This window comes from Siniperca chuatsi, linkage group LG21, assembly GCF_020085105.1.
Source record: "Siniperca chuatsi isolate FFG_IHB_CAS linkage group LG21, ASM2008510v1, whole genome shotgun sequence".
In the NCBI taxonomy this organism is placed as follows: domain Eukaryota; kingdom Metazoa; phylum Chordata; class Actinopteri; order Centrarchiformes; family Sinipercidae; genus Siniperca; species Siniperca chuatsi.
Genome location: NC_058062.1, coordinates 12,538,080 through 12,560,880, shown reverse-complemented (window position 1 = coordinate 12,560,880; position 22,801 = coordinate 12,538,080). Strand labels below are relative to the sequence as shown.

The 22,801-nt window shown below is 42.7% G+C and overlaps 2 protein-coding genes across 7 annotated transcripts in view; one reads left to right on the top strand and one right to left on the bottom strand.

The window, feature by feature from the left end:
• The window catches only part of glis2b (GLIS family zinc finger 2b), a 28,172-nt gene extending 12,048 nt beyond the window's left edge, over positions 1-16,124 (top strand). For 2 of the 4 annotated variants that reach the window (XM_044182333.1, XM_044182332.1), the window contains exons 2-7: positions 8,101-8,302; positions 8,904-9,034; positions 10,531-10,686; positions 10,792-10,925; positions 11,010-11,128; positions 11,234-16,124. In XM_044182333.1, coding sequence (XP_044038268.1) covers positions 8,125-8,302; positions 8,904-9,034; positions 10,531-10,686; positions 10,792-10,925; positions 11,010-11,128; positions 11,234-11,973 — 1,458 coding nt within the window. In that variant the 5' untranslated portion in view covers positions 8,101-8,124 and the 3' untranslated portion in view covers positions 11,974-16,124. Of the gene's footprint in view, positions 1-7,782; positions 7,958-8,100; positions 8,303-8,903; positions 9,035-10,530; positions 10,687-10,791; positions 10,926-11,009; positions 11,129-11,233 lie in introns of those variants that run through there. The other 2 variants (XM_044182335.1, XM_044182334.1) reach the window with 2 other exon arrangements.
• Positions 16,125-16,510: 386 nt separating this feature from the next.
• pam16 (presequence translocase associated motor 16) lies at positions 16,511-22,131 on the bottom strand. Of its 3 annotated transcripts, none has more exons than XM_044182340.1 (5): positions 21,984-22,131; positions 21,410-21,494; positions 20,925-21,061; positions 20,498-20,563; positions 16,511-16,677 (listed from the first exon to the last, which is right to left on the bottom strand). In XM_044182340.1, exons 1-5 carry the CDS (start codon positions 21,984-21,986, stop codon positions 16,594-16,596), a joined length of 375 nt encoding a protein of 124 aa, XP_044038275.1. In that variant the 5' UTR covers positions 21,987-22,131; the 3' UTR covers positions 16,511-16,593. The 3 variants fall into 3 exon arrangements, with proteins under 3 accessions (XP_044038275.1, XP_044038274.1, XP_044038277.1); XM_044182339.1 differs by lacking the exon at positions 21,984-22,131 and adding an exon at positions 21,706-21,831; XM_044182342.1 differs by lacking the exons at positions 20,498-20,563; positions 21,984-22,131 and adding an exon at positions 21,706-21,846.
• Between the last annotated feature and the right edge of the window lie 670 nt (positions 22,132-22,801).

Sequence of the window (22,801 nt, the reverse complement as noted above, 5' to 3'; positions counted from 1 at the left end):
CTTTATCACTTAATTTTGCATGCTCACACTCTCTTTACCCTGTAGGCAATATATTCCTACACTCTTTTTAAAACTCTAAAAGAACAAGTGGCGAACTTGAGCTTATTTCTCCCTGTGTTGAAGCATGTAAACGCATGTGTCTCTCTGTCTGTGTATTGCAGCCGTCTTGACTCCAGCACTCCAACAAATGTCTTTTTCCTCAATAGCCCTTCCCCAATGGCTCCAAGCATGCTGCTATTACATAATACTGTGTACAATCCTGTGCCTTTTTGTAACAGGGGAAAGGGGAAGGAGAGAGGTTTAGATTGAGAGTAAGAGAAAACTCAGTGACTGAAATGTATTAAATTAATTTATTTTGAAGAAATCGTGTGAATAGAGGAAATTATTTGGCAATTAATGTACCTTTAAAATCAGTGAGGGGTACAGTAGTAGGTGAGAGAAGAATGAGATGAGAAGTAAAAAAACAAACTGAAAGATTAAGCAGTGCAGTCAACGTGAGAGAAAAACAAAAGCAAAGAATAGAGGGATAAAGAAAGAGAGAGAGAGGGAATGAGAGGCCCAAAGGAGGAGGAGGAGGAGTGGAAACTGAGGTTTCCTGTCTGAGGAGGCGGCTGGCTGAGCAGGACAGAGTCAAGGAGAAAAAAAATCTCTCAGCTGTGTGTGTTTGTGTGTTGGGCGATCCATCAGGGGTGAGGGGTGGAGGGCATGCGCGGGGGCTGTGGCTTGGGTGTATATGTGTCAGCAGAGGTGGGGTCACTCTTGGCTATTACCTTAAGAAACGTCAGCAATGACAGAAGTGGGAGTGAAGGGGTGACCATTTTTGGGCCTGTTTTCTTGTGTCTACAAAACAGTAATAAACATACTAATAATTGGATATTAACCTGTCTCATCTTAGTCTAATTGTCTTTTTCAATGTCAGTGATAGTGTGAAACTTTCTGCATGGCGTCCTTCTCTGACTAATCTCACCTGACTTTGATATGAATCCATGTAAATCTGGCTATTAAGAAAATTGCTAATGGGAATTTCTTTACTTTGAAACGTGCAAATGCTTTGATCACTTCAATCCGATTATTCACACAGTACTGTGTGTGCAAACCTGCTTGAAACTTGCCAAGTTGTTTACTCCTCCTTGGCCCCAGTTACAGATAAAAACCAAATGTCAGGGGTCAGAGTTCACACCACACCCACACCCACACCTCAGCCAGTCACATTTGACCCTGTCCGTTCCACCAGGTGGATGGAAAAACCAGCAGGTTTAGACATGACCCATGCTGCAACTGCATAACTGCTAAACCATAGAATTGCAAAACCTAAGGGAAACATATTTACTAAACAGAGTTGTTTTCCTTCAATTCATTTGATGTGGTCACTGCAATGTTGCACTGGAGATTTAACATGGCAGAAGGTGTACTTTAGGGGATTTCTTGGGCTTATTTGGTCACCTTTTTGAAAACTGATGCAATAACGTTTGAATCCAGTTCCAAATCTGAAATTGAAGAGAGCCAATCATTGAACAAGTCCACAACAAAATCTATTATAAAGTTTTACTAACCCTACAATAACTTGCTTAACTGTAACTGTATTTTTTTAACGCATATTGATATTTGAGTTAATCTTCTGAAATGTTTGATATTCATTTTTGAACATAAACAAATATTTTTGACAAGGACCCTTTAAAAAGTGGCTATTAATGAATAATGACCAACCAATGCACTGAGCAGAACATTTTACAGTTGAAAAATAAACTTGCAGTACTCCGTGGTGGATAAACTATGTAATGGAGACACTGTTTCTAAATGACCACAAACATATTATTGGCAAATCCTTGTTACTTATTAGACAATCTATAAAAACTGTGATAAGCGAATATTGTTCAATAATATCAAGCCCGCCGATTTATTGGTCGGGGGTCTATTTAATACCTATGCTCAACCCTGATTATTTGAAGGGTCATGAGGCCAGGCCAGGTAACGTGGGATGGCTTATTGAAACACAAACAAAGGTTTATCACTTGTTCACTGTGTTGGTCAGAAAGCTGTTAGTACCTGCCCTACACACCTGTGGATGAATACTTAATCTCTCTAAGAGGAAGAGGATACCACTCTTGTGGTGCTCTGGTGAAGGCTTGTTTCCTGAGACGTGTCAGCGTAAGGAAATAAAAAGGTAAACCTGCACAATAGTAATGAGATTTTTTTGTATTTTTGGAGTGCTGCTATCTCAGTCTCATAACTTGGTCTTAAAACTATACTAGTTTGGTGATGACTGGGCATCTGTACTCACTAATGTTCAGATATCCACTGCCTCAAAAGGATACCGAGTTGTATCGCAACAAGATTTGTAGGAATTTCTACTTCCTGCCAGTACATTTTATTGCAGCATGATTGTTCAGTGTTTTAAATCCCACCAACCATCACATCAGTACCATCAGTTGCTAGAAGTTCCCACCAAGTTCTTTTTCTCTCTCTCTCTCTGCATTCTGTGTGTGTGAGAATGAAAAAGAGAGCGCAAAGAGCCCCGGGGAGAGATGGCTTACCTCCTACAGATCACCTCCCAGGGTCACAGCAGGAGGCAGATTAAGTTACAGCCAACCTCAGAGGGGGTAACACAAAATGTGTACACACACATATTTTCCCACTCTCCGAAACCCTCACAGAAAACAAAATATTACACAATCCGATTTTATACACTGTAACATAATCATCTTAAACTGCGCAGTTTTCATATCCTCCGATGCTTGGCTCTCATTTCTGCACCATTAGATGGAGCCAAACGAACTGATCCTCTGCAGATCAGATCAGGCTAAAGATCAATCGGTCGGAGCAGGGTTAAGGGTCAGCTCTGATCCATGTGAGCCTAGCCTCGGAGCATGGAGGTGTTGAAACACACAGCCGTCCTTTGACCTGATGCCCCCCAGTGCTCCCTCGCCCATCAGCCGACTCCCACACCCTCCAACCTCGACCCATGTTCGCAAACACACACACACACATACACACCCATGCCTCATCAAAGGGACTTGGGCGGTGTCCTAATGCAGTGGGGTGGATATGGCACTCAGGTGGGAAAGGGTTATGCAGGGGAATAGGTGATGGGGGTTTCTAAAGAGGATACACACAAACCTCTCTTTCAGGACTCCTCTTCTTCCTCCACTTCCTCCGCCCTTCATCCTCACCCTCGTATATATCCTCACTGTGGCCCCATTGGCTATCCTTCCCTTCTCTCTCTCTCTCTCTCTCTCTCTCTCTCTCTCTCTCTCTCTCTCTCTCTCTCTCTCTCTAGCAGAGTAAACACTGCTGAACGGGAGAGAGAGAGAGAGAGAGAGAGAGAGAGAGAGAGAGAGAGGGCCCAGAGAAGGGACAATGCCGCCTTTCAGAGAGACCGTCGACCCCACGGCTGAGCAAGGAAGTCTGCATGGGGGCCAGCCAACACCCCTTCCACAAACTTCACAGCCATCCGCCACTGAGCTTTACACACACACTCGGATATCACGCAGGCATGCACACTTAGACGACATCGTACTTCTTCTCTGTATCATTCTTTCTCTCAGTCGCCCTTTATCTTTGTCTCACATTTCCCACAAACCCCCTCTCAGTGACTGTGGCTGTACGGAGGATGTAGTCGAGATCCCGCAAGTTCAGTCCAAGATCCACACACGCTGTGAGTCACTTCCCTCAATCTCTACTATTTCCCCACTAAGAAATAATCATGAGGGTGGGCTGAGGTGAAATCCAGCAGTGGGGACTGTACTGGCCGACTTCACTGGGAACACATTAGTGCGGTATGGACTGCCTTGGGTGTACTGGGTATTGTAGATATCTTATGACCTGCTGAGTTTCTCAGAAGTCCAAGAGAGTTTCAAGTGAATTTCGTTTGTTTGTCATGTCGGTTTCTTTGCAAAAAGTTCTTTGAGAGTGCACACACAGAGAGGTGCAGACCAGTGTGAGCTTTCATGCAAGTCCAACCTTCTCCAGTGCACCATGCTTTATTCACCAGATGTTTTCAGCTAGCTTGCCTTCATCAGGGTGGTTTCCGGTTTCTTCATATACAATTAATTGATCATTCATGTGACTAATAAATCACTAATAAATCACCATAGAAACCATCTATACAAATAATTATCAACATCCCTTTCTTAGAAAATACTATTCACAAAATGTCATTACTCTTAGTTGATACAAACATTACAAGATAAACCTAAATGACAATAAATACAGAACATCTAATATTACAATCACCTTTTCAGAATATTCTTTAGCAAATGCAACCTTTCTTCTTAATCCAATAATGGGTAAAAATGTTGAATACCAATTTTTGAATATAAGGCAACTAATTCTGTATTCTTTCAACCCTATTTTTCAAACTGCTTTTTCAAAACACTGTATACTCAAATCCCCTCCATCACTTAACATTTATAAATAACCCTAACTGATTTCAAAGCCATTCTGTGTTTGAATTTGACACATCCATCCATGAACTAAATTTCCAATTGTTCTCAAAAATTCCTGGTATTTAAGAACAAATATAATCTTCAGTGGCTTCAAGTCTAATTCCCCATTTAACCCTCTCGGGCTTAAGTTGCCCTATTTAGTGATGAACTAAATCTTGAAATGTTATTTTTTTTCTTTTTTTAACTTAACTGTCCAATATTATTTTTTCTTGTAAAATGTTTCGGAATAAGTGTTAATAGTTGTAGGGCTGCATTTAACGACTATTTTCTTTATCAATTTACCTGGCGATTATTCTCTAGATTATTCAATTGTTAATTAATTAATAATTCTCAATAAAATGTCAGAAAATAGTGACAAAATGCCCATCATAAGTTCCCAGAGTGCCTGGTGATGTCTTAAAAATTGCTTGTTTTGTCTGACAAACTGTCCAAAACCCAAAGATATTCAATTTACTATCATATAAGACAAATAAAAGGGGGAAATCCTCACATTTCAGAAGCTAGAACCAGTGATTTTTATTTTTTTGGAATTCTTGCTTGAAAAGTGAGTTAAATGTTTAATTGATTATCAAAATGGTTGGTGATTCATTTTCTATCAGTCAACCAATGGATTAATTGACTAATCTTTTCAGCTTTGATATGTTCCAGTGAGCAGGTCAGTAGAAAGATAATGTAACCTCATTATGCTGGAAACAAGTTCACTGCATACTCTATTGCAGCATAATGCTAATTTAAACATGCAACAAGCTGAATGATACCAACAATGCTCTTATATAGGGGGAAAGCCACATTTTCATGGGACTGACTGTGGTTTGAGCGGGAGTGGGATAGCTATGGAGGCCTGCTTAATAAATTGGAAAGGAAGAGCTATGCAATCCATTATGGAGGTATAGTAATGGTTTGCACGTGAAGCAGCCGTCTGAGAAGAGCTTTTCTCTGCCGGCCTCACAGTGAGAGATGTAAGATCACATGATTTGATTTGCCAAATTGATTTATATTCCAGAGTTATATGGATCCAAAAGTTACATATCTGTTTCTCATCATGTTTTATAGCACTGATGGGAGGCCAGTTTTCTGTTTGTCCCCATAGTGGATGAGAGTAGGATTTGGAGAATAGGTTAAGCTGATTCCTGGTCTGTGCCTCAGAGTAAGGGCTTTTATTCAGTTAAAGTGGATGACACCGATTTTTTGCTATTTTAGCCAAACAATAATGCTAAAACTCTTGGCAGACTGTGTGGTTGGAGTTACAGTAAGTTAGTCATACCCATTCAGTCCAGAGAGAGAGAGAGGAACAGAGATGTGGTATCAACCGAAGCTCTAAATGAGGATCATACCCGCCCTGACAGATCTAAACATGTTTATTTTCACAGCTAATGACAGCGTTTGCCCACATAACAAATTCTCTATGGTCAAAATGGTCATTAGAGCAGCTATCGGTAATACTCCTCCTTTATCACAATTGATTGGTTCGGTTTAACTGATATCTACAATACTGATGTGGTTAAATCTATTTGTTTAGCAGTCTGCACGGGTGTAACTAGATACATTTAGCAAAATCTAGGATGACAGAGACATTATTAGACAGTAAAAAAAGGACACATACACCCCCAAGAGCCAGTGTAAACATAAGTGGGCCTTCATGTAGCTTTTAAATGTCAAATTAAAGGATAGATTCTCAGTTTTTCAGTTCTCAGTCTTAACTCACATGCCCATGTGTACATTGAACGAGTTACTGGTTGCTCTGGGCGTGAAGAGATCCCTTCTTAGCGCAATTCCAATGTCATTTTGAAACCTGTGGCGATGTATTTGATTTTGTTAGTGACTGCCTGCAGCTTGTTGGAAATGCCTTTTCTAATCCTGTCACTTAGTTCTGGTAAACACCCTTCTCCTAGCACGAAGCAAGCTTCTGTGGGGTTTTCCTGTTTTTGTGTTTGTTAAATTATCACTAACATTTCGGTGTTAAGTCATTCTAAACTGCCAGTCAAGATGGACCGGTGGGTCATGTGCTTGTCAGGGTGGTTTATAATCAGATAAAAAACAAAGCTTATTTGTCCTAAAATGTTTCTTTATGTGCATGTGAGTGTATATATATGTATCAGCACAGAAAGATCTCACTGATAATGCCATGATGGTGCTCTGTTCATACAGCATGTTCCTATGTTTGCATCAGTACATGTGTGTATCATCATCCTTTTATCTATGGCTGATTGAGTCTGTACACCCCCCTCCCACCCCCTCTGTGTTCATGAGTGTGTGTGTGTGAGCTGATGGCCATCCCCTCGTTGGGCTGGTGAACCTGGTGACCTCTCTGCTCCGTGCCTCCCAGACACAAGGGCTTCTCATGTGGCCTCTGGCCAGTCGCTCTCAAAGCCCACCATTCACTACCAACCGTGGCTTCTATGAGTGTGTGTCGGCATGTGTGTGAGGGAGAGTGAGGAAGGGTGAATTTGTTGAAATTACAGTTTGATTAATTACTTGTGTGTGTTTCTGTAAGTATGACCATGTGTGTGCATCTGTGTATGGTGTACACTCAGCATGCACACTGGGAGCTGTTCTGCATGAACTCCAGCAGGAATATAGGACACGCTGCAACTGTGTGTGTGTGGACAGAAAATGCTTGGAGGAGATGTGTGCGTGTGTGTGTGTGTGAGCCTGGTGAGAAGGAGCAGTGAACCCTAACACATTGTGTTGAATGGAGAGCTTGGCTATAAACCAGCAGTACTGTACTAGCACCGCCTGTATGTGTAAAGCAGTACATGCTGGATAAATAAGATTAGACTCAACATTTATTTACATTTGAGTTGAAAGGATCTGGCTTGTGTGAATGTCTATACTTCAAAAATGATTATTTCTTCAGGAGGTTTTGCTGAATATTATTAAACCTTTTATTATTGTTTCTGATGCCTCAAATATGATTTAAACTTAAATGATGTAATAATTGCTTTGCATGGTACAACACGGTTATGCAGGATCAGTCTGGTGGCAGAGGAAGACTACAACTGGAACTCAACATGAAAGCTAGGTGAAGCACCCTGCCCACAACCCTCAGGCTGGGTCCAGAGGTCAGTGTGTTTAGAGGAGGGAGGAGTTGGACGGAGTGGTGCAGCTGGACTTGAAGGCCTGGGGGATTGCCAGTGGGTCTCAAAGGTCCATGGGGTCTGAAGGTGCACGCTGTGAGGGTGGGGGTGGGCTAAGGTGGGGTGATGTGACAGGGTGCAAAGGCCAGTGACTGGCCGAGGGGTGGGGTGAAGCAGGGCTGGCGGTGAGGGTGACCATCTGGATTGGATTGTAGACATTCCTCAGGAAGCGTGTGTGAGTAAAGGTCAGCGTGGAAAAAGAGGAGAGGGTCACTCAGATCTCTATGTGTGTGTGTGTGTTTATTTTTCTTTGGCTTATTCAGTGTTTCAGTTTACGATTGTGGTCCGTTTACCATTGTTGGAGAGTATTTCTTACCCACTGGGATTGTGGAATGTGAGATACTTTCAACAACATTCACATGGGAAATATTGCAGGTGTGAGAATCTGTCTTCTGCAGTCTGTCACTATTTCACATTGGAATGCAGCATTTCATTGTATGTATGGTTATATGAAAACCAAGCTATCCTTCATTGTCCCCACTTGGCTTAACTCTGTCCCTCTGTGACTGTTTGTGCAGGTGGGAGGTCGGCGGATTGCGGTCATGCTGTCCCTGGACGAGCCCCTGGACCTGAAGCTCCCTCGGAGGGCCAATGGGAGGGACAGAGGGGCGCGCTCACCCCCCCTCTCCCCGCTGCACCCCAAGCGAGCTCGCCAGCTCCGCATGGCAGATGATGGCACCGCAGTCATAGAGCCCGCCTCGCCAGCATCTCCGCACATAGGTGGGTAACAATAAAACAAGACTAAGAGTCTACGGCCATGATAGCAGCTCTTTGAGGCTGTACTTAGGCACAGTGGTGGTTTGAGCTAAATGCTAACACCAGCATGCTAACATGCTCATAATGATAATGCTAACATGCTGATGTTTAGAAGCATAATGTTTACCATGTTCACCATCTTAGTTTAGCATGTTAGCATGCTAACATATGTTAATTAGTACTAAACACAAAGTACAACTGAGGCTGATGGGAATGGCATTAGTTTTGCAGGTATTTGGTCATAAATCATAGTACTGGGACAAATGTAAATTTTGACCTGATGATGGCACTAGATGATGAAGGGATCACCAAAGTGATTACAAATCATCCTGAGGGGGACATGAATGTGTGTAGCAAATTTCATGGCAGTCCATCCAATAGATGATGAAATATTTAAATCTGGTGGACCGACCGACCAACATTGCCATCCCTAGAGCCAAGCCACGCTAGCATGGCTAAAAACTAAAGTGTTTGTTTGAGAAAATGGGACAGAGTGAGACCAGTGTCCCTGTATCAGATCCAGGTGAGAGGTCACCTTAACAGGTCTTTGTGTGTGTTTTCTCAGGTATGCAGGTGGTCCCTCATGATCGAACAGACACCCCCACCCCCCCTGCGGTGGACCTGAGCATGTCTCCCTCCTCCCGCCACACCCCCAGCTCTCCAGAAATGACGAATGGCAACTACATCCCCTCAGGGGTGAGTATGACTGAGCTTAAACACACACACACACACACACACCAGTACAGGTGTTCCACTTTAGCTTTTACAAGCTTTTATTTTGACTACCAATACCTCTATTATTCCCCCTTGTTTTCTTATACTTTCTCTTTGTTCATCTCTTGAGTTGTTGAAAGAATAAACAGTGTCTTTCAGTGCAGCAGTGAGAGGGCAACCCTTTCCTGTCTACAGCGGAGAGTGACTCAGCCTGCTGGGGTCAGCAAATCAGGAACAACATCGGGTTGTGTCACACTCTCCATAAGAGAATCAGGCTATGCAAAGGGTGGGAGGCCTGTGTGTGTATGTGAAAGAGAGGGGGGTAGCTCTTATCAAACACGTCTTGTGTCCCCAACAAGTGCTTCTGTCTGTGCAACTTGCACTCAGTGGCCCCACTGGCATGACGTTTGTGTGCCTGTGTGTATGCGTGTTTGTATAATCGGATTTAAGACAAGGCACGGCTATGCAGACCTCACGCCGCCTAATTCAATTCCCTCCCAATTGAATTGAAACACGCTGGCTAGGACCATTCAGCCGCCCCACATCCCACTGAGTCCTAGATAGTCCCATCATAACCCCACCATTACACACACTTTACTTATCCCCCAAGGACGCAGATAGGATTCTCCTCCCCTTGCTTTCTCTCTCACACACAAAAATAAGCGTTTCTCATAGAAGAACAGCTGCACACACTCACATGTTCTCTCCCCTACAGCACCTCACAAAGCAGCTCACATAGTTTTGCATGCAGAGGCAGAGCTCAGCGCAAGGAATTGGTCTCATTTTATGAAATTTGTCACATACACATTTCTGACATAGCTGAAGATGATGAGACAGCCACAGGATTGTGATCCATTTGCACCCTGATTCTCACTCTCCCTGTGCTTCCCTACTCTCACAAGACAGCTCGGACTTATATGTCCCTTATTCTAAATTCCACTTTTCATCTCTGTTTTCTGCTTGAGCTAAGTTACACTGTGTGTGTGTGTGTGTGTGTGTGCGTGCGTGCGTGCGTGCGTGTGTGTGAGCCGGTGCATTAGCTCTTTGAGGTTCAGTGAATCTTACAGCATCTCATGCAGAGCTCAGGGATGTAGGGAGGTTGTGTAGCACACAGCGGGTGACTGCAAGAGAAAAAGTGGAGTGGATGTTTTAAGGGAAAGATGAAGATCAGCAATTCTGTACTCTATTGCCTGTTTGTGTCATCCAGCTTATGGTCTATTCTACTATTTAGCTTTAATTATGATTGGCCGTGGTGTTTTTATTGTACTTTTGAGATCTTACAATGCACCCACCATTATATTTTTCATCTCTTTATATACTATTTTTCTAGGGCCAGGTATAACATTTTCATCAAATCAAACAGCACATCACAGCAAACATGAACTAAAACTGATCTTGTGCATACTTCTTTCTTATGTGTGCAGTGGATGATTGATAACCCTGTTTCTCCTTTTTCTCTTTTTCTATTTGTTTATCAGAATTCTCACATCTCACAGGCCTTTCAGTTTTTTGTGCCAATCGGAGCTGGGGCAGGACTTCACCTGCCATCCTCCATGTTCATTGGCCAGGCAAACGACAAGAGAGCCTCTCCTGACCTCTCAGCAGATGAACAACTGGCCTGCCGCTGGAAGAAGGTAAGACCCAGAAAGTAAAGGAAACCCATTTTATGATCCTGCTGCAGCCAAACTAGGATCAGATCAAATTTCAATTTGAAATGCTGAATGTTTTCCCTCCTCCAGTGCCATCTGCTCTTTGACTCCCTGCAAGACCTGGTGGATCATGTCAATGACTTCCATGTCAAACCTGAAAAGGATTCTGGGTACTGTTGCCACTGGGAGGGCTGTGCTCGCAAAGGGAGGGGTTTCAATGCCAGGTGAGAAAATCATACACTTGGGTAATTCATTAAGTGTAAATATAAGGGGAGAAATCAAGAAAACTTATTTTTGTGTGGCTGCAGGTACAAGATGCTCATCCACATCCGCACTCACACTAACGAGAAGCCCCACCGCTGTCCCACCTGCAACAAGAGCTTCTCACGCCTGGAGAACCTCAAGATACACAACCGGTCACATACAGGTCAGTGGTGGAGATGCACCCCGTGACTTACAAAACACAAATGACAAATATGTGTTCGCGAAGTGAATTCATTCTCAACATCTGGATCATTTCTCCTCACTGCAGGTGAAAAGCCCTACATTTGTCCTTACGAGGGTTGCAACAAGCGTTACTCCAACTCCAGCGACCGCTTCAAGCACACACGCACACACTACGTGGACAAGCCCTACTACTGCAAGATGGTGGGCTGCCTGAAGCGCTACACAGACCCCAGCTCTCTCCGCAAGCACATCAAGGCCCACGGCCACTTTGTGGCTCAGGAGCAGGGCTCCCCAGGTGGGGTGGGCTCCCTGCTGAGGGGGAGTCAAAGTAGAGGGCTTGCTAGCGAAGTGGGAAAGGATTCAGAGCTGTCCTATGTGAGCGCAGCCCACATTATCATCCCAGGGACAGCGGCTGCTCTCCTGGGAGGCCATGCTCTGCAAGGTCTTGGTGGTGCCCTGCCCCTGTCCCCCCTCAGTCCTCGGCCCTTGGACCTCAGCACACTGGGTTGCCCCAACTCACCTCCAGGCAGCCTGGGAGGCACACCCATCCTGTCCTTCAACGGCTCCCCCCTGGGCCTTGCCAAGTCCCCTCTGCTCTCCCCAACGTTCCCCTCCTCGACCCTGGGCCTGCCGATGGTGCCTATGATGGGGGCCTCATCTGAGCGCAGGCCTCAGAGCCAGCAGACCAAGAAGGGCCGGGAGGAGGAGGCCAAGAACGAGGTGACTGGGGGGGTCCTAAACCTCTCCACAGGGTCTCATGATCCCCTGTCCTGGGTGGTCATCCCCCCAGGCACCGTGGTGCTCAAGCCAGCTGTGGTCAACTGATACACACACACACACACACACACACACACACACACACACTCACACACACACATTCCAGAAGAGCTCAGGGGGTCGGGATGGGAGGGTGAACGCCACAGTGAGGGTACGGGCGGTCAAAGGTGATAGGGATTGGCTCGCACAATCAAATCCAGGCAATGCATTTCAGAGAGAGGTTGGAAAAGGAAAAAACTATAGAGAAACTCATCAAACCCTCAGTCAGCAAAACAATAGATAAAACTACTCCTCACAAGAATTAAGTATACAACGCAAGCCTCTTGTATTGATGGGAAACTAAACTTGGGGCCCAAGAACTCCGTTCAGGACCATGTACGGCTCTGTATTTCTATCACAAGGCCTGACAATGGGCTCCTCTTTGCTCTCTTATTTTATACTTTATTCATTCCTGTTTGCTGGTTCTGTGGACAGGGACCATGAACGTGAAGTCTTAGTGCTCTGTGTTCTTACAAAAGTCCTGATTCATTATTAAGTATTTATATGACTACACTTCATCGACGGTGTGCCTCCAGCTTAGCGGTGAGATAGCTATACCATGAAACTGAATGACGCACTCACAGTTAGGCAAACGTGCACGTAATAGGATGATTCTCCACAGTTGAATTTAAAGTTATGACCTATTTTTCACAGGCTGCTGTGATTAATATGATTCAGACAGGCTTGCCATACCAAAGCAAGTGAAATCAAACTGTCTTGGATTTGTCCAGGAAAAGGCTGCGGCTTCAGCTCTGAGACAGTTCAATTAAACACAGCACTTAAATGTGTCAACTGGTTATAGTATTGAAACCTCAAAACTGCTGCTAACCTCTCAGCTCCCCCAGTGCAACATAAACTGGGAGAGAGCACTTTTGACAATCTGTCCCCACTTTGGGGAGGGTGACCAACAAGAATGTGTGCCAGGCGTGCAGACTAGGGGCTTTTAGGGCACAGAGCGGACTTGACACAGAGAAATAGTGTTACATCACCTGGCAATGACCAATCATCACTTCCTCTTTTACACAAGTGAAATTTAAGGCACTGATGTGTCTGTCTCCCCCCTCTGGCAGGACACGATACACAACATCCCGCTTGCCATTTACAGAACTCGCACTGTTTTACTTACTAGATTGTCCAGCTGCTTTCCCGTAATTGAATCAACACGGCCAGTTTGTGTATGAAAGGGCCACTGTGGTGATAAACACTAGTGTCTTGTATTTAAAAAGTGACCCGACCCAAAACCAGCTGTGAAAAACAGGCGGTCGTCCAGTCGAAGCCCAACTTAGCCTTGTCGGTTGAAGTTTTGTCCCCATGTTGTGCCAAAAATACCTGGAGAGGGGAAAGAGGGATGCACGTATTGTGCCACAGAGGGGGTGCAATGCACTCAATGCCACATACAGCTGGACTGACTAGGAAGCCACACTATTGCAAACTGCCTCATTTTACTCTGTCCAAAGGGGCAAAAAAAGACAAAAAAAGAATCATTTGACTTCTGGGAAAACTTTTCTCATGGTTCGATTAAGCAGTCAACATGCACTTACTACACACTATATTCCTTAGATGTTCTATAAAATGTTACTGCCAATTCATGGTTCTTTAAAAACTAGTTTGCTCTTATTCCATTTTTCTGCAAGGGTCGATTTTGCTGCGGGGTCCCTCCAGGCTTGTGTTGCTCAGTGCTACCGTATGTATGATATTGACTGCCACAGAGGAGAGGTATGGGGAGCAGGAGAGGATCATCACAACACAAGGAACATTCCCTCAAGAGACTGTCACACATTACCTTCCTCTCTCTTTTCACTCCTCAATCTTTCCTCTCCCCATCTGCTTATGTTGGTGGTCTTACTTTCCCATCACCCAGTCTTAGAAATAATCTGTTATTGCTGTTTTATATTGTCTTTTTTTTTTTTTGCTGTTGTTCAGACGAGACATTTTTTCTGATGTTGAAGTTGCTTCTTGTGTTCTGCGACGGCTGCTCTGTGCTCAGCTTTCTGCTGCCGAGGATGAGTCTATTTAGGGGTTGAGGAGAAGATGAGAGGGAGAAGTTTGGGTGTCTAATACGCTAAACTAAGATGTCGAACCAGGTAAATATTACCTGCCAAACATCATCAGCATGTTACATAGTCGCTGTGAGCATGTTAGCATTTAGCTCAAAACACATCTGTGCCCAAGGACAGCCTCACGAAGCTGCAAGCATGGCTCTAGACTCCTAGTAACTGAATATGGTTACTTGCTGAGGGCTGCAAAACCCTTAAAATGAAACAATGTGTCACACTTTGTCCAAACTAAGGCCATAAACTGTGATTAGGGGTCATAAGTACAGATGATATTGCTTTATTTTAAGGGGTCACAAGCCAAAAAAGTTGGAGACCACAGCTCTAGGGGGGAAATATGGTTTATGGGGGTATCCAGTGGACCAAATGACATCACATTCCTCCTTGACAATCACATTGGTGTACAGAGGATCATTTAGAGAGGGTGTGGGCATAAAATACATATCTGTATTAATTATCTTTGGGATAAATTAGATTTGCAAACTCTGCTCCTTCGTTCTGACTTTTAATTTCCACAGTCAGATAAAGGGAAAACGTAGAGAAATAACTGACTGTGAAATGGCAGGCAGTGCTGGGAAAGCGTGAGAGCAAAGAGAGAAAGGATTGGCTGAATGAATAAATGAATGGACAGGGGACATGGAGAGATGAGGGGAAAGGCTGTGTGCCAGCAGAGGAAAAGAGGCAGAGGATAGCTGTGCTGTGCAGCCGCCCTCCATCTGGCCACCTACCCAGCAAACGGCCCTCTCAGCTCTGAAGTTACTGGCTGTGCTGTGCCCAATGTGGCAGCCACTCACAGGCATACCAGCCTGCATAAAACTAGGCCACTGAACTCTGTCTGCCCTCTGGGTTTTTTTTTTTTATAGATTAAACCCAAAAGGCTCAACTCCCCCACCTCCCGGCCACAAAGCTTTTTACCAGAAATGGAGAAAACAGGCAAACTAAAAAGCCACATTCACAGTAAACAAAAACAAATATAACCCTCCCTGTCTGAGGATGAGCAGTGTCGAGCTGCCCGCAAGCCTACGAGGATTCACCGATGATGAACTGCATACCTGTGTTTCTGCCTCAATAATTCAGTCGTTATCTCAGACACCCCCTCCTTCCCTCACCACACACACACACCAGTGGCCTGTCTCTGGGTTCAGGCTGGGTATTGAAGAGAATCTCTCGCTGTGAGTGGACAATCCTGGCGTGTGATGTCATCAGAAACAGGTGTCAAGTAGGCTAGACATGGTTTCCGTGGCAACAGTGAAAGCCACAGATGCAGCGGCTCTCCTCCTCCTCCCCCGTCTGTCTGTCTCTCCTCTGCAGGTCGAAGCTAGGGACAGAGACTCAGCACGGCGGCAGAAAGCTGAGCAATATGACACGGATCCTCCGAGGGTCCACAACTATTCAATATTAAATAAGCTGTATGATCCATTAACCCTTTGAGCTCAGTCTGTAATAAACTGCACTTTTGTTCCCCTCATAGTGTGTGTAGATACGGGGAGGCTGCCACATCCTTTCTCACTGTAGAGTGTTATTCATCAGTTGTTTTGGGAACCAAGAATAATTGTAAAAATCATTCTCAATTGCTAAAATGTCTGAATTTAAAGTCTTTTTTTTTTTTTTTTACATTATAAAAGCGGTACTTGCTCCTGGAGAATTTAAAGTAACCCTCACTTAATGCTATGAAAAGTGGAAATGAAATCCAGGGCACAAAATTTGTTAGCTAGCAAGGTCAGTGTCATTGTAAAGGGGTGCCATTGACTGAAGTGCCACAGTGTTGCACAAAGGGTTAATGATAAGACTAAGGCCATGCAAGGCCTGTTCCAAGTTATGTTTTTTTGCACATTTGTGAGATATTATGTCAGTATTTTAATTTTTCCAAGTGCCTTTTTATTATAGGTAAAATATAGAAGTTATACGCTATATGAAAAAAGTGATTATATGAAAATATATTTTTTCCTGGCATCATGTTCTGTGGTTGAACATGCAGAATTTTAGAGTTGTAAAAGTCTCCAATTGGTACAACATAGCGGTGTTCTCCTGTTTTAGAGGAATTTTATTACGATATTGATAATAATGTCAATGAAAAAAAGTTTAATAAAGTTGTATTTGATACAACTTGTGTATTCAATTGTGTTCCAAATATACAATAAAATGGCATTATGTGAAATATACATAAAATCATTAAGGGAAATGTGATTCTGGCCCTTTAGACAGACGTGCATACTTGATGCTGCATCACACTTCACTTGAATAAAAACAATCATCCTGATTATCACCCTGATTAATAGTCAACAAGCTGCAGTTTCACTCACTATATTCAGTGTTTCAGCTATTCATATCCAGCTATTCATCTAGCTGAAAACAGAAATAAAAAGCATTTCTGATGCTGTTGATTTAGATCATTGCAAACCATATACAACATTTCACATATAAAAAGACCACTTTATTTTTTTTGTTTGTGCTTCCCTGTCATTGCCCAAACAATGCCACAAAGTCAAGGCTAAAAAAAAACAGAAGGCTTTTATTGGGTTATAATTTACAGAGGATGGGGAGAGGAAAGACAGGGAGAGCATCATTTCATACTTCATGTTTCCATATTCTGCTGTGACTGCTGGTTTTTTGTCTGAATACTTAGTTCCTCGTCTAGACGCTCTTTCGCCCGCACCACCTGGACACAAACAAACAATAATGAGAGAGAAAGGGACGACACTTAAAATAACCACATCACACTATGTTTCACTCAGAGCAGAAAGGAATGGGTGTGAGTTAAAATCAGTAACAACCAACCAACCCAAAGACTGGATTCCTCCCACACACAGAGTCACATGAGTCATAATTTGATATTTAACACAGACATAAAGAGAACTGATCATTGTTTGTTTGGATGTTATGAGCAAAACAAGTAAACAGAGTTACTAAGGGCACTGCAGAGTATCACTGTTCCCAACTGCACAAGCTCCAAAAGCAGGGATTTTACATGACTGTATCCTGTGCTACAAAAAACATCTAATTCCTGCAGGTGAAAACACTGTGAGGTAAGGAATATTCAAAGACTTAGTTCCACAGACAGCCTGACACAGTGCCACGCCAAATAGTATTTCAGAATGAACGGTGTACCTGTACACGTCAGAGGTTTCAGTATATATGATGGATCAATGTACTGAACAGTCTACTTGCGCTTTATTATTTTCTTTTGGAATCTGATAATTGTGACTGCCGACTTTTTGAAACTGCAAAAAACTTTTGATTATCTTGGTACAGCCCCTCCCTGCCACTGGAGCTTTGCTGAAAATTCTAAAGCCATATTTTCAAGAAATGCATACGGATGGCTTTATCGTCTTTGGAGACTGAACAGCATCAGAGTGAGTCAATCGATCTTAGAAATAGTTTACCAAAAACTGTCAGTGAGAGTGTGCTAACATTCAACTTCATATCTTGGTTTGGTCACCTGGACTGCAGACTTAGAAGTAAACTTAGTATAGTTGGCATGGGCTGCAAAATATTAGGGTAACTGCTGACGAATCTGAGTGAATTGACAAGAGAAAGCCAAACTCACCCTGACTGACAGTTCTCCTTTATTTTCCTCAGTTTGAGACACAAAATTCTGAGAGGCACTATAGGATGCAATAAGCACTTTAAACTCAAACTAGAATTACTGCCCCACAGATGTACAGTGCATCTGGAAAGTATTCACAGCACTTCACTTTTCCACATTTTGTTATGTTACAGCCTTATTCCAAAATGGATTAAATTTATTATTTTCTCTAAAATTCTACAAACAATACCCCATAATGACAATGAAAGAAGTTTGTTTGAAATCTTTATTAAAAATAAAAAACAAAAAATTCACATGTACATAAGTATTCACAGCCTTTGATCAATACTTGAAGCACCTTTGGCATCAATTACAGCCTCAACCCTTTTTGAGTATGATGCTACAAGCTTGGCACACCTGTTTCTCCCATTCTTCTTTGCAGGACCTCTCAAGCTCCATTGGGTTGGATGGGGAGCGTTGGTGCACAGCTGTTTTCAGATCTCTCCAGAGATGTTCATTCGGGTTCAAGTCTGGGCCACTCAAGGACATTCACAGAGTTGTCCCGTAGCCACTCCTTTGTTATCTTGGCTGTGTGCTTAGGGTCGTTGTCCTGATGGAAGATAAACCTTCGCCCCAGTCTGAGGTCCAGAGCACTCTGGAGCAGGTTTTCATCTCAATATCTCTCAGTTCCTGCCGCTGAAAAACATCCCCACAGCATGATGCTGCCACCACCACGCTTCACTGTAGGGATGGCATTAGCCAGGTGATGAGCGGTGCCTGACGCGGTACATGACGCTTGCCATTCAGGCCAAAGAGTTCAATCTTTGTTTCATCAGACCAGAGAATTTTGTTTCTCATGGTCAGAGTCCTTCAGGTGCCTTTTGGCAAACTCCAGGCGGGCTATCATGTATGTTTTACTGAGGAGTGGCTTCCATCTGGCTACTCCACCATACAGGCCTGATTGGTGGAGTGCTGCAGAGACGGTTGTTCTTCTGGAAGGTTCTCCTCTCTCCACAGAGAAACACCAGAGCTCTGTCAGAGTGACCATCGGGTTCTTGGTCACCTCCCTGACTAAGGCCCTTCTCCCTCGATTGCTCAGTTTGGCCGGGCAACCAGCTCTAGGAAGAGTCCTGGTGGTTCCAAACTTCTTCCATTTACGGATGATGGAGGCCATTGTGCTCATTGGGACCTTCAATGCTGCATACATTTTTCTGTACCCTTCCCCAGATGTGTGCCTTGATACAATCCTGTCTCAGAGGTCTACAGACAATTCCTTGGACTTCAAGGCTTGGTTTGTGCTCTGACATGCACTGTTAACTGTGGGACCTTATATAGACCGGTGTGTGCCTTTCCAAATCATGTCCAGTCAACTGAATTTACCACAGGTTGACTCCGATCAAGTTGTAGAAACATCTCAAGTATGATCAGTGGAAACAGGATGCACCTGAGCTCAATTTTGAGTGTCATGGCAAAGGCTATGAATACTTATGTACATGTGAATTTTTCGTTTTTTATTTTTAATAAACTTTCAAAGATTTCAAACAAACTTCTTTTACATTGTCATTATGGGGTATTGTTTGTAGAATTTTGAGGAAAATAATGAATGTAATCCATTTTGGAATAAGGCTGTAACATAAATTGTGGAAAAAGTGAAGCGCTGTGAATACTTTCCGGATGCACTGTATGCCTCTGCCAACCATTCAAGTTACAGTTTACATCCATGTCTGTCCAGACTCATAATATATGTAGTGAATACTTGGAAGGAATTGAATAAAACAAAAAGTGTATTTTGTTTAAGTGCAATTCATTCTTAAATTATGGCTAAAAACCTATTTTGAGATCACAATGACCTTTGAGTCAAAAGTGTCAGACCAACTGTGAAATATGGTCGCAATCTCCCCTTCTGTGCCTGAGTTATGGGCTGCATTTCATTAGTAGTTCCACTTCCCCTCAGCCCTTGGCATTACGTAACAGCATACGTTGCACGGAGGCCACTCGGAGAGCAGAGGGAAAGTGGCCGGGGGAGGAGCGAGGGATTTAACTGGAACGCAACACCCTTGTACACTTTCAGCCCCAACTATCATGGATTGACCGCTAGCTGTATGCTTAGGGCTATACTGCTTTTTACAAATCATCAGAAATACCTGCAGACTCATTTCAATGAAGTGAAGGCGTCTTCTGCGGATAATTGCAATATGTAGGCAGTTTGTAATTAGCTGCATCAGTTTCTGATTTAGAAATGTCTATTTGTGATCTGTATCATAATTATCATAACTATTATTGCTACAGGTTCATGATATCTTACAAAACAGCACTTTTTCCATGTGTTTACAACTAATGTTGGGAATAAAGAAATCACACATTAAACTGAACAGAAAAACAATCTAAGTACATTTTAACTGCAATTAGTGCTGACATTTTTCAGTAAAATATAAAGCTATGAATTAGATTTTCTTAATAAAACTATCTGCTAACTAGGTAACAGGAGTTTTATGTACATTCCTGCCACCTAACCATGGATGTATTTTCTTGCATTCTGGGTGATATACACCTCTGAGTGACCATCGCTGTTGACTTGCTCCCTCAGCCCTCCGAGGGTCGATTTCACCAAGTTCACTTGAGTTTTCTAGACGGATAGACAACCCGAACACATTATGCCTGCGGACACGGCTGTAACCGGCGTGGAGGCATAAAACAGAGGTGCAAATCTTCCCACACAATATTTTATGTGTTAATGTCTTAAGCTACGTTTTAAATTATTTGGTCGATTTGGGGTGCTAAAAACAACTTAAGTGGACAATAAAGTCATATTCTATTCTCTTCTATATGATAAGTAACATGTTGCCTTAAATGTCCTCTCTACAACACTTTGTTCACTGCGTGAACAATGTAACTACTTACTGCTTAAACAACAAAGTGAAATGTGTCGCATCCTAAGATACAGAATACTTACTTTTGATTGCAGGTAAAAAGAACCGCCCACTGACTTGTCATTGACTTTAAAAAGGTGCTCGTAGTTCTGGAAGAGATAAAACATAATCTGTAGCCATCATCCTAAAAAAGAATGCTATTCTTAACATTACACAGAGTTTTAGGAAAATCCTTTTGAAGCAATTATCAAGATGCTGGGGTATCCCTGTCTGAATCTCTCTCTCCTACCATGGGACTAAGGACTCCCACAGTTTGGGGAGTTTAGGTAATTCTAAAAAACAATGTCTCCCCTCTTGCAGACAGAACAACACATTATGCGGGGCGTTGTTCACTGTAGCACATGTAGGCTACAGGGAACGGAAAATCCTGTAAAACGTGAAAAAGATTTTGACATTAGCTCTGCAGCCCAGTATCAACACTAAATCACTAAAAAGAGAGTGTGTTCGTACCTTCTGAATCTCCTCTGGGGTGAGTGTGGAGACATTGAGGATTTGCTGCGCCTCTTGCAGGCTCATTCCAGTGATGCTAGAGGCTGCAGCAGACTGCTGACCATTACGGCTCCTGGCCTGCGCTGCTGCTTGACTGGCTGTGAGAGAAAACACACAACACACACACAAATACTCACAACTTAATTTCATTAACAACCTAAAAGCAAGGTTATAATATTATTAAGGAGCAACATCAGGAAATACTGGTAAATGCTCATCACAGTTTGGCCTTCAAATAACTTGTTTTATCCACACAAATCAAAACGATATATTTGATTAACAATTATGTTAAAAGAAAGAGAAAATATTTGGCACTTTCGCTTGATAATCGATTTTTTTAAAAATTCAAAAGTTATTGTCTGTCAATCGGCTGATTGATTAATCAATTTGTGTCAGTAGTCATTTTACATACCACGTTTAAAATAATTAACTTTCATGGATCATACCTGCATATTCTTGCTTCAAAGCACGAGCAAACGCACGTCCCACCACCTGTGCTCCCATCACTATGATCTGTGCAAGATACTTAGCCTGCAGAGGAAAAGAAAATCAGCTTCAAGAATGCAAACATTAACCACAAAAAGTAATCATCAGAGGAGTAATTTCACAATGACAATGACAACAAACAGAGAGTGAAGGTAAGTCAGTAGTCTTCATTTCGGTGGCATTAAAGAGAAAGATAATTAAGCTGATGTCAGAGGCAGTAAAGTTAAGTGTCTGCAGGTGCGAATGCAAGAAGCACCTCCATTACAGCTGTAAACACTGCAACAGCGTTTCCATACGCGCCTCCGCCCTGTTTGGACATGGATTAACTGACATTTGGGCGCATTAGTTTCTCCCTAAATCAAATTAACAACGTCCCACTGAAGAGGAGGCAGCTACCTTATGCAACGGTGTTGAAAAAGCAAACTAGGAGCTACAACAGCGGCTCATGCTAGCTAGCATTACACCCCTCTGGCTCGTTAACGTCAACTATGAGTTTGGAAATACAAACACGACCATTATGAAGTGTATCCTTACCATTTTATAATATTATACAGGTCCCTCGGACAGCGTGTCGCTTCTGTTTTCACACATGTACACCAATGAAGGTTATTTAAGGGTCAAAGTTCAAGACAAACCAGGTGGGCGGCGATATTTCTAATACTGACATCTGCTGGCACGGAAGTCAAACTGCAGCTTATTTTTCAGGCCTCTGACTAAGTTGTTAACATACTGTCAATAAGACGTGGAAAAAAACACATTAATTTCATTTAAAGGTAGTAGAATAAGCAAATACATGAGAGCAATTCTGCAATAAATAATATTTTGAGTGCTCCACCAATGGATAGAAGTTTAAATATCTGTTTCCCCACTGATCCTAGTATGACACTTTATTTCATTGTATTTTATTAGTTTATTTGTCAAAGATAATGCATATTGATTTATTTCCATCTATTGTCCCTTGCCAGATGTTAAATAGGCACCCTAAAACTATAATAAAACAATGTATTTCATAAAATGAACATATACAATATTATGCACAATATAGTAAAGGACACATTCCATTTGTTTGTCCATTTATTCTTTTTTTTAGTAAAATATAAATGTATTTATTTAATTTATTGTGCATATTTTATTTATTTTATGCACTTATTTTCTATGCCCCTCATGGGCCCACACAGTCTCCACCAAAGAGACCTTAATGCAGTGGTTCTCAAACTTTTTCTGTCACGCCCCCTTCAGAAACCAACAAAAGTTCATAACTATCTCCGTCTCAGCTATCAGTATAAAAGAACAGAGACTTCTGGGACACTTCTATCTTATGGTATGAACATCTAGTGCCCCATAACCTAAAA

Coding starts and splice junctions, on each gene's coding strand:
- pam16 (XM_044182339.1), bottom strand. CDS start 21,768: ATGTCCAAACAGGGCGGAGGCGCGTATGGAAACGCTGTTGCAGTGTTT. Junction 21,062..21,409: donor TTTGAAGCAAGAATATGCAG/GTATGATCCATG, acceptor TTTCTCTCACAG/CCAGTCAAGCAGCAGCGCAG. Junction 16,678..20,497: donor CTTTTTACCTGCAATCAAAA/GTAAGTATTCTG, acceptor GTTTGTGTCCAG/GTGGTGCGGGCGAAAGAGCG.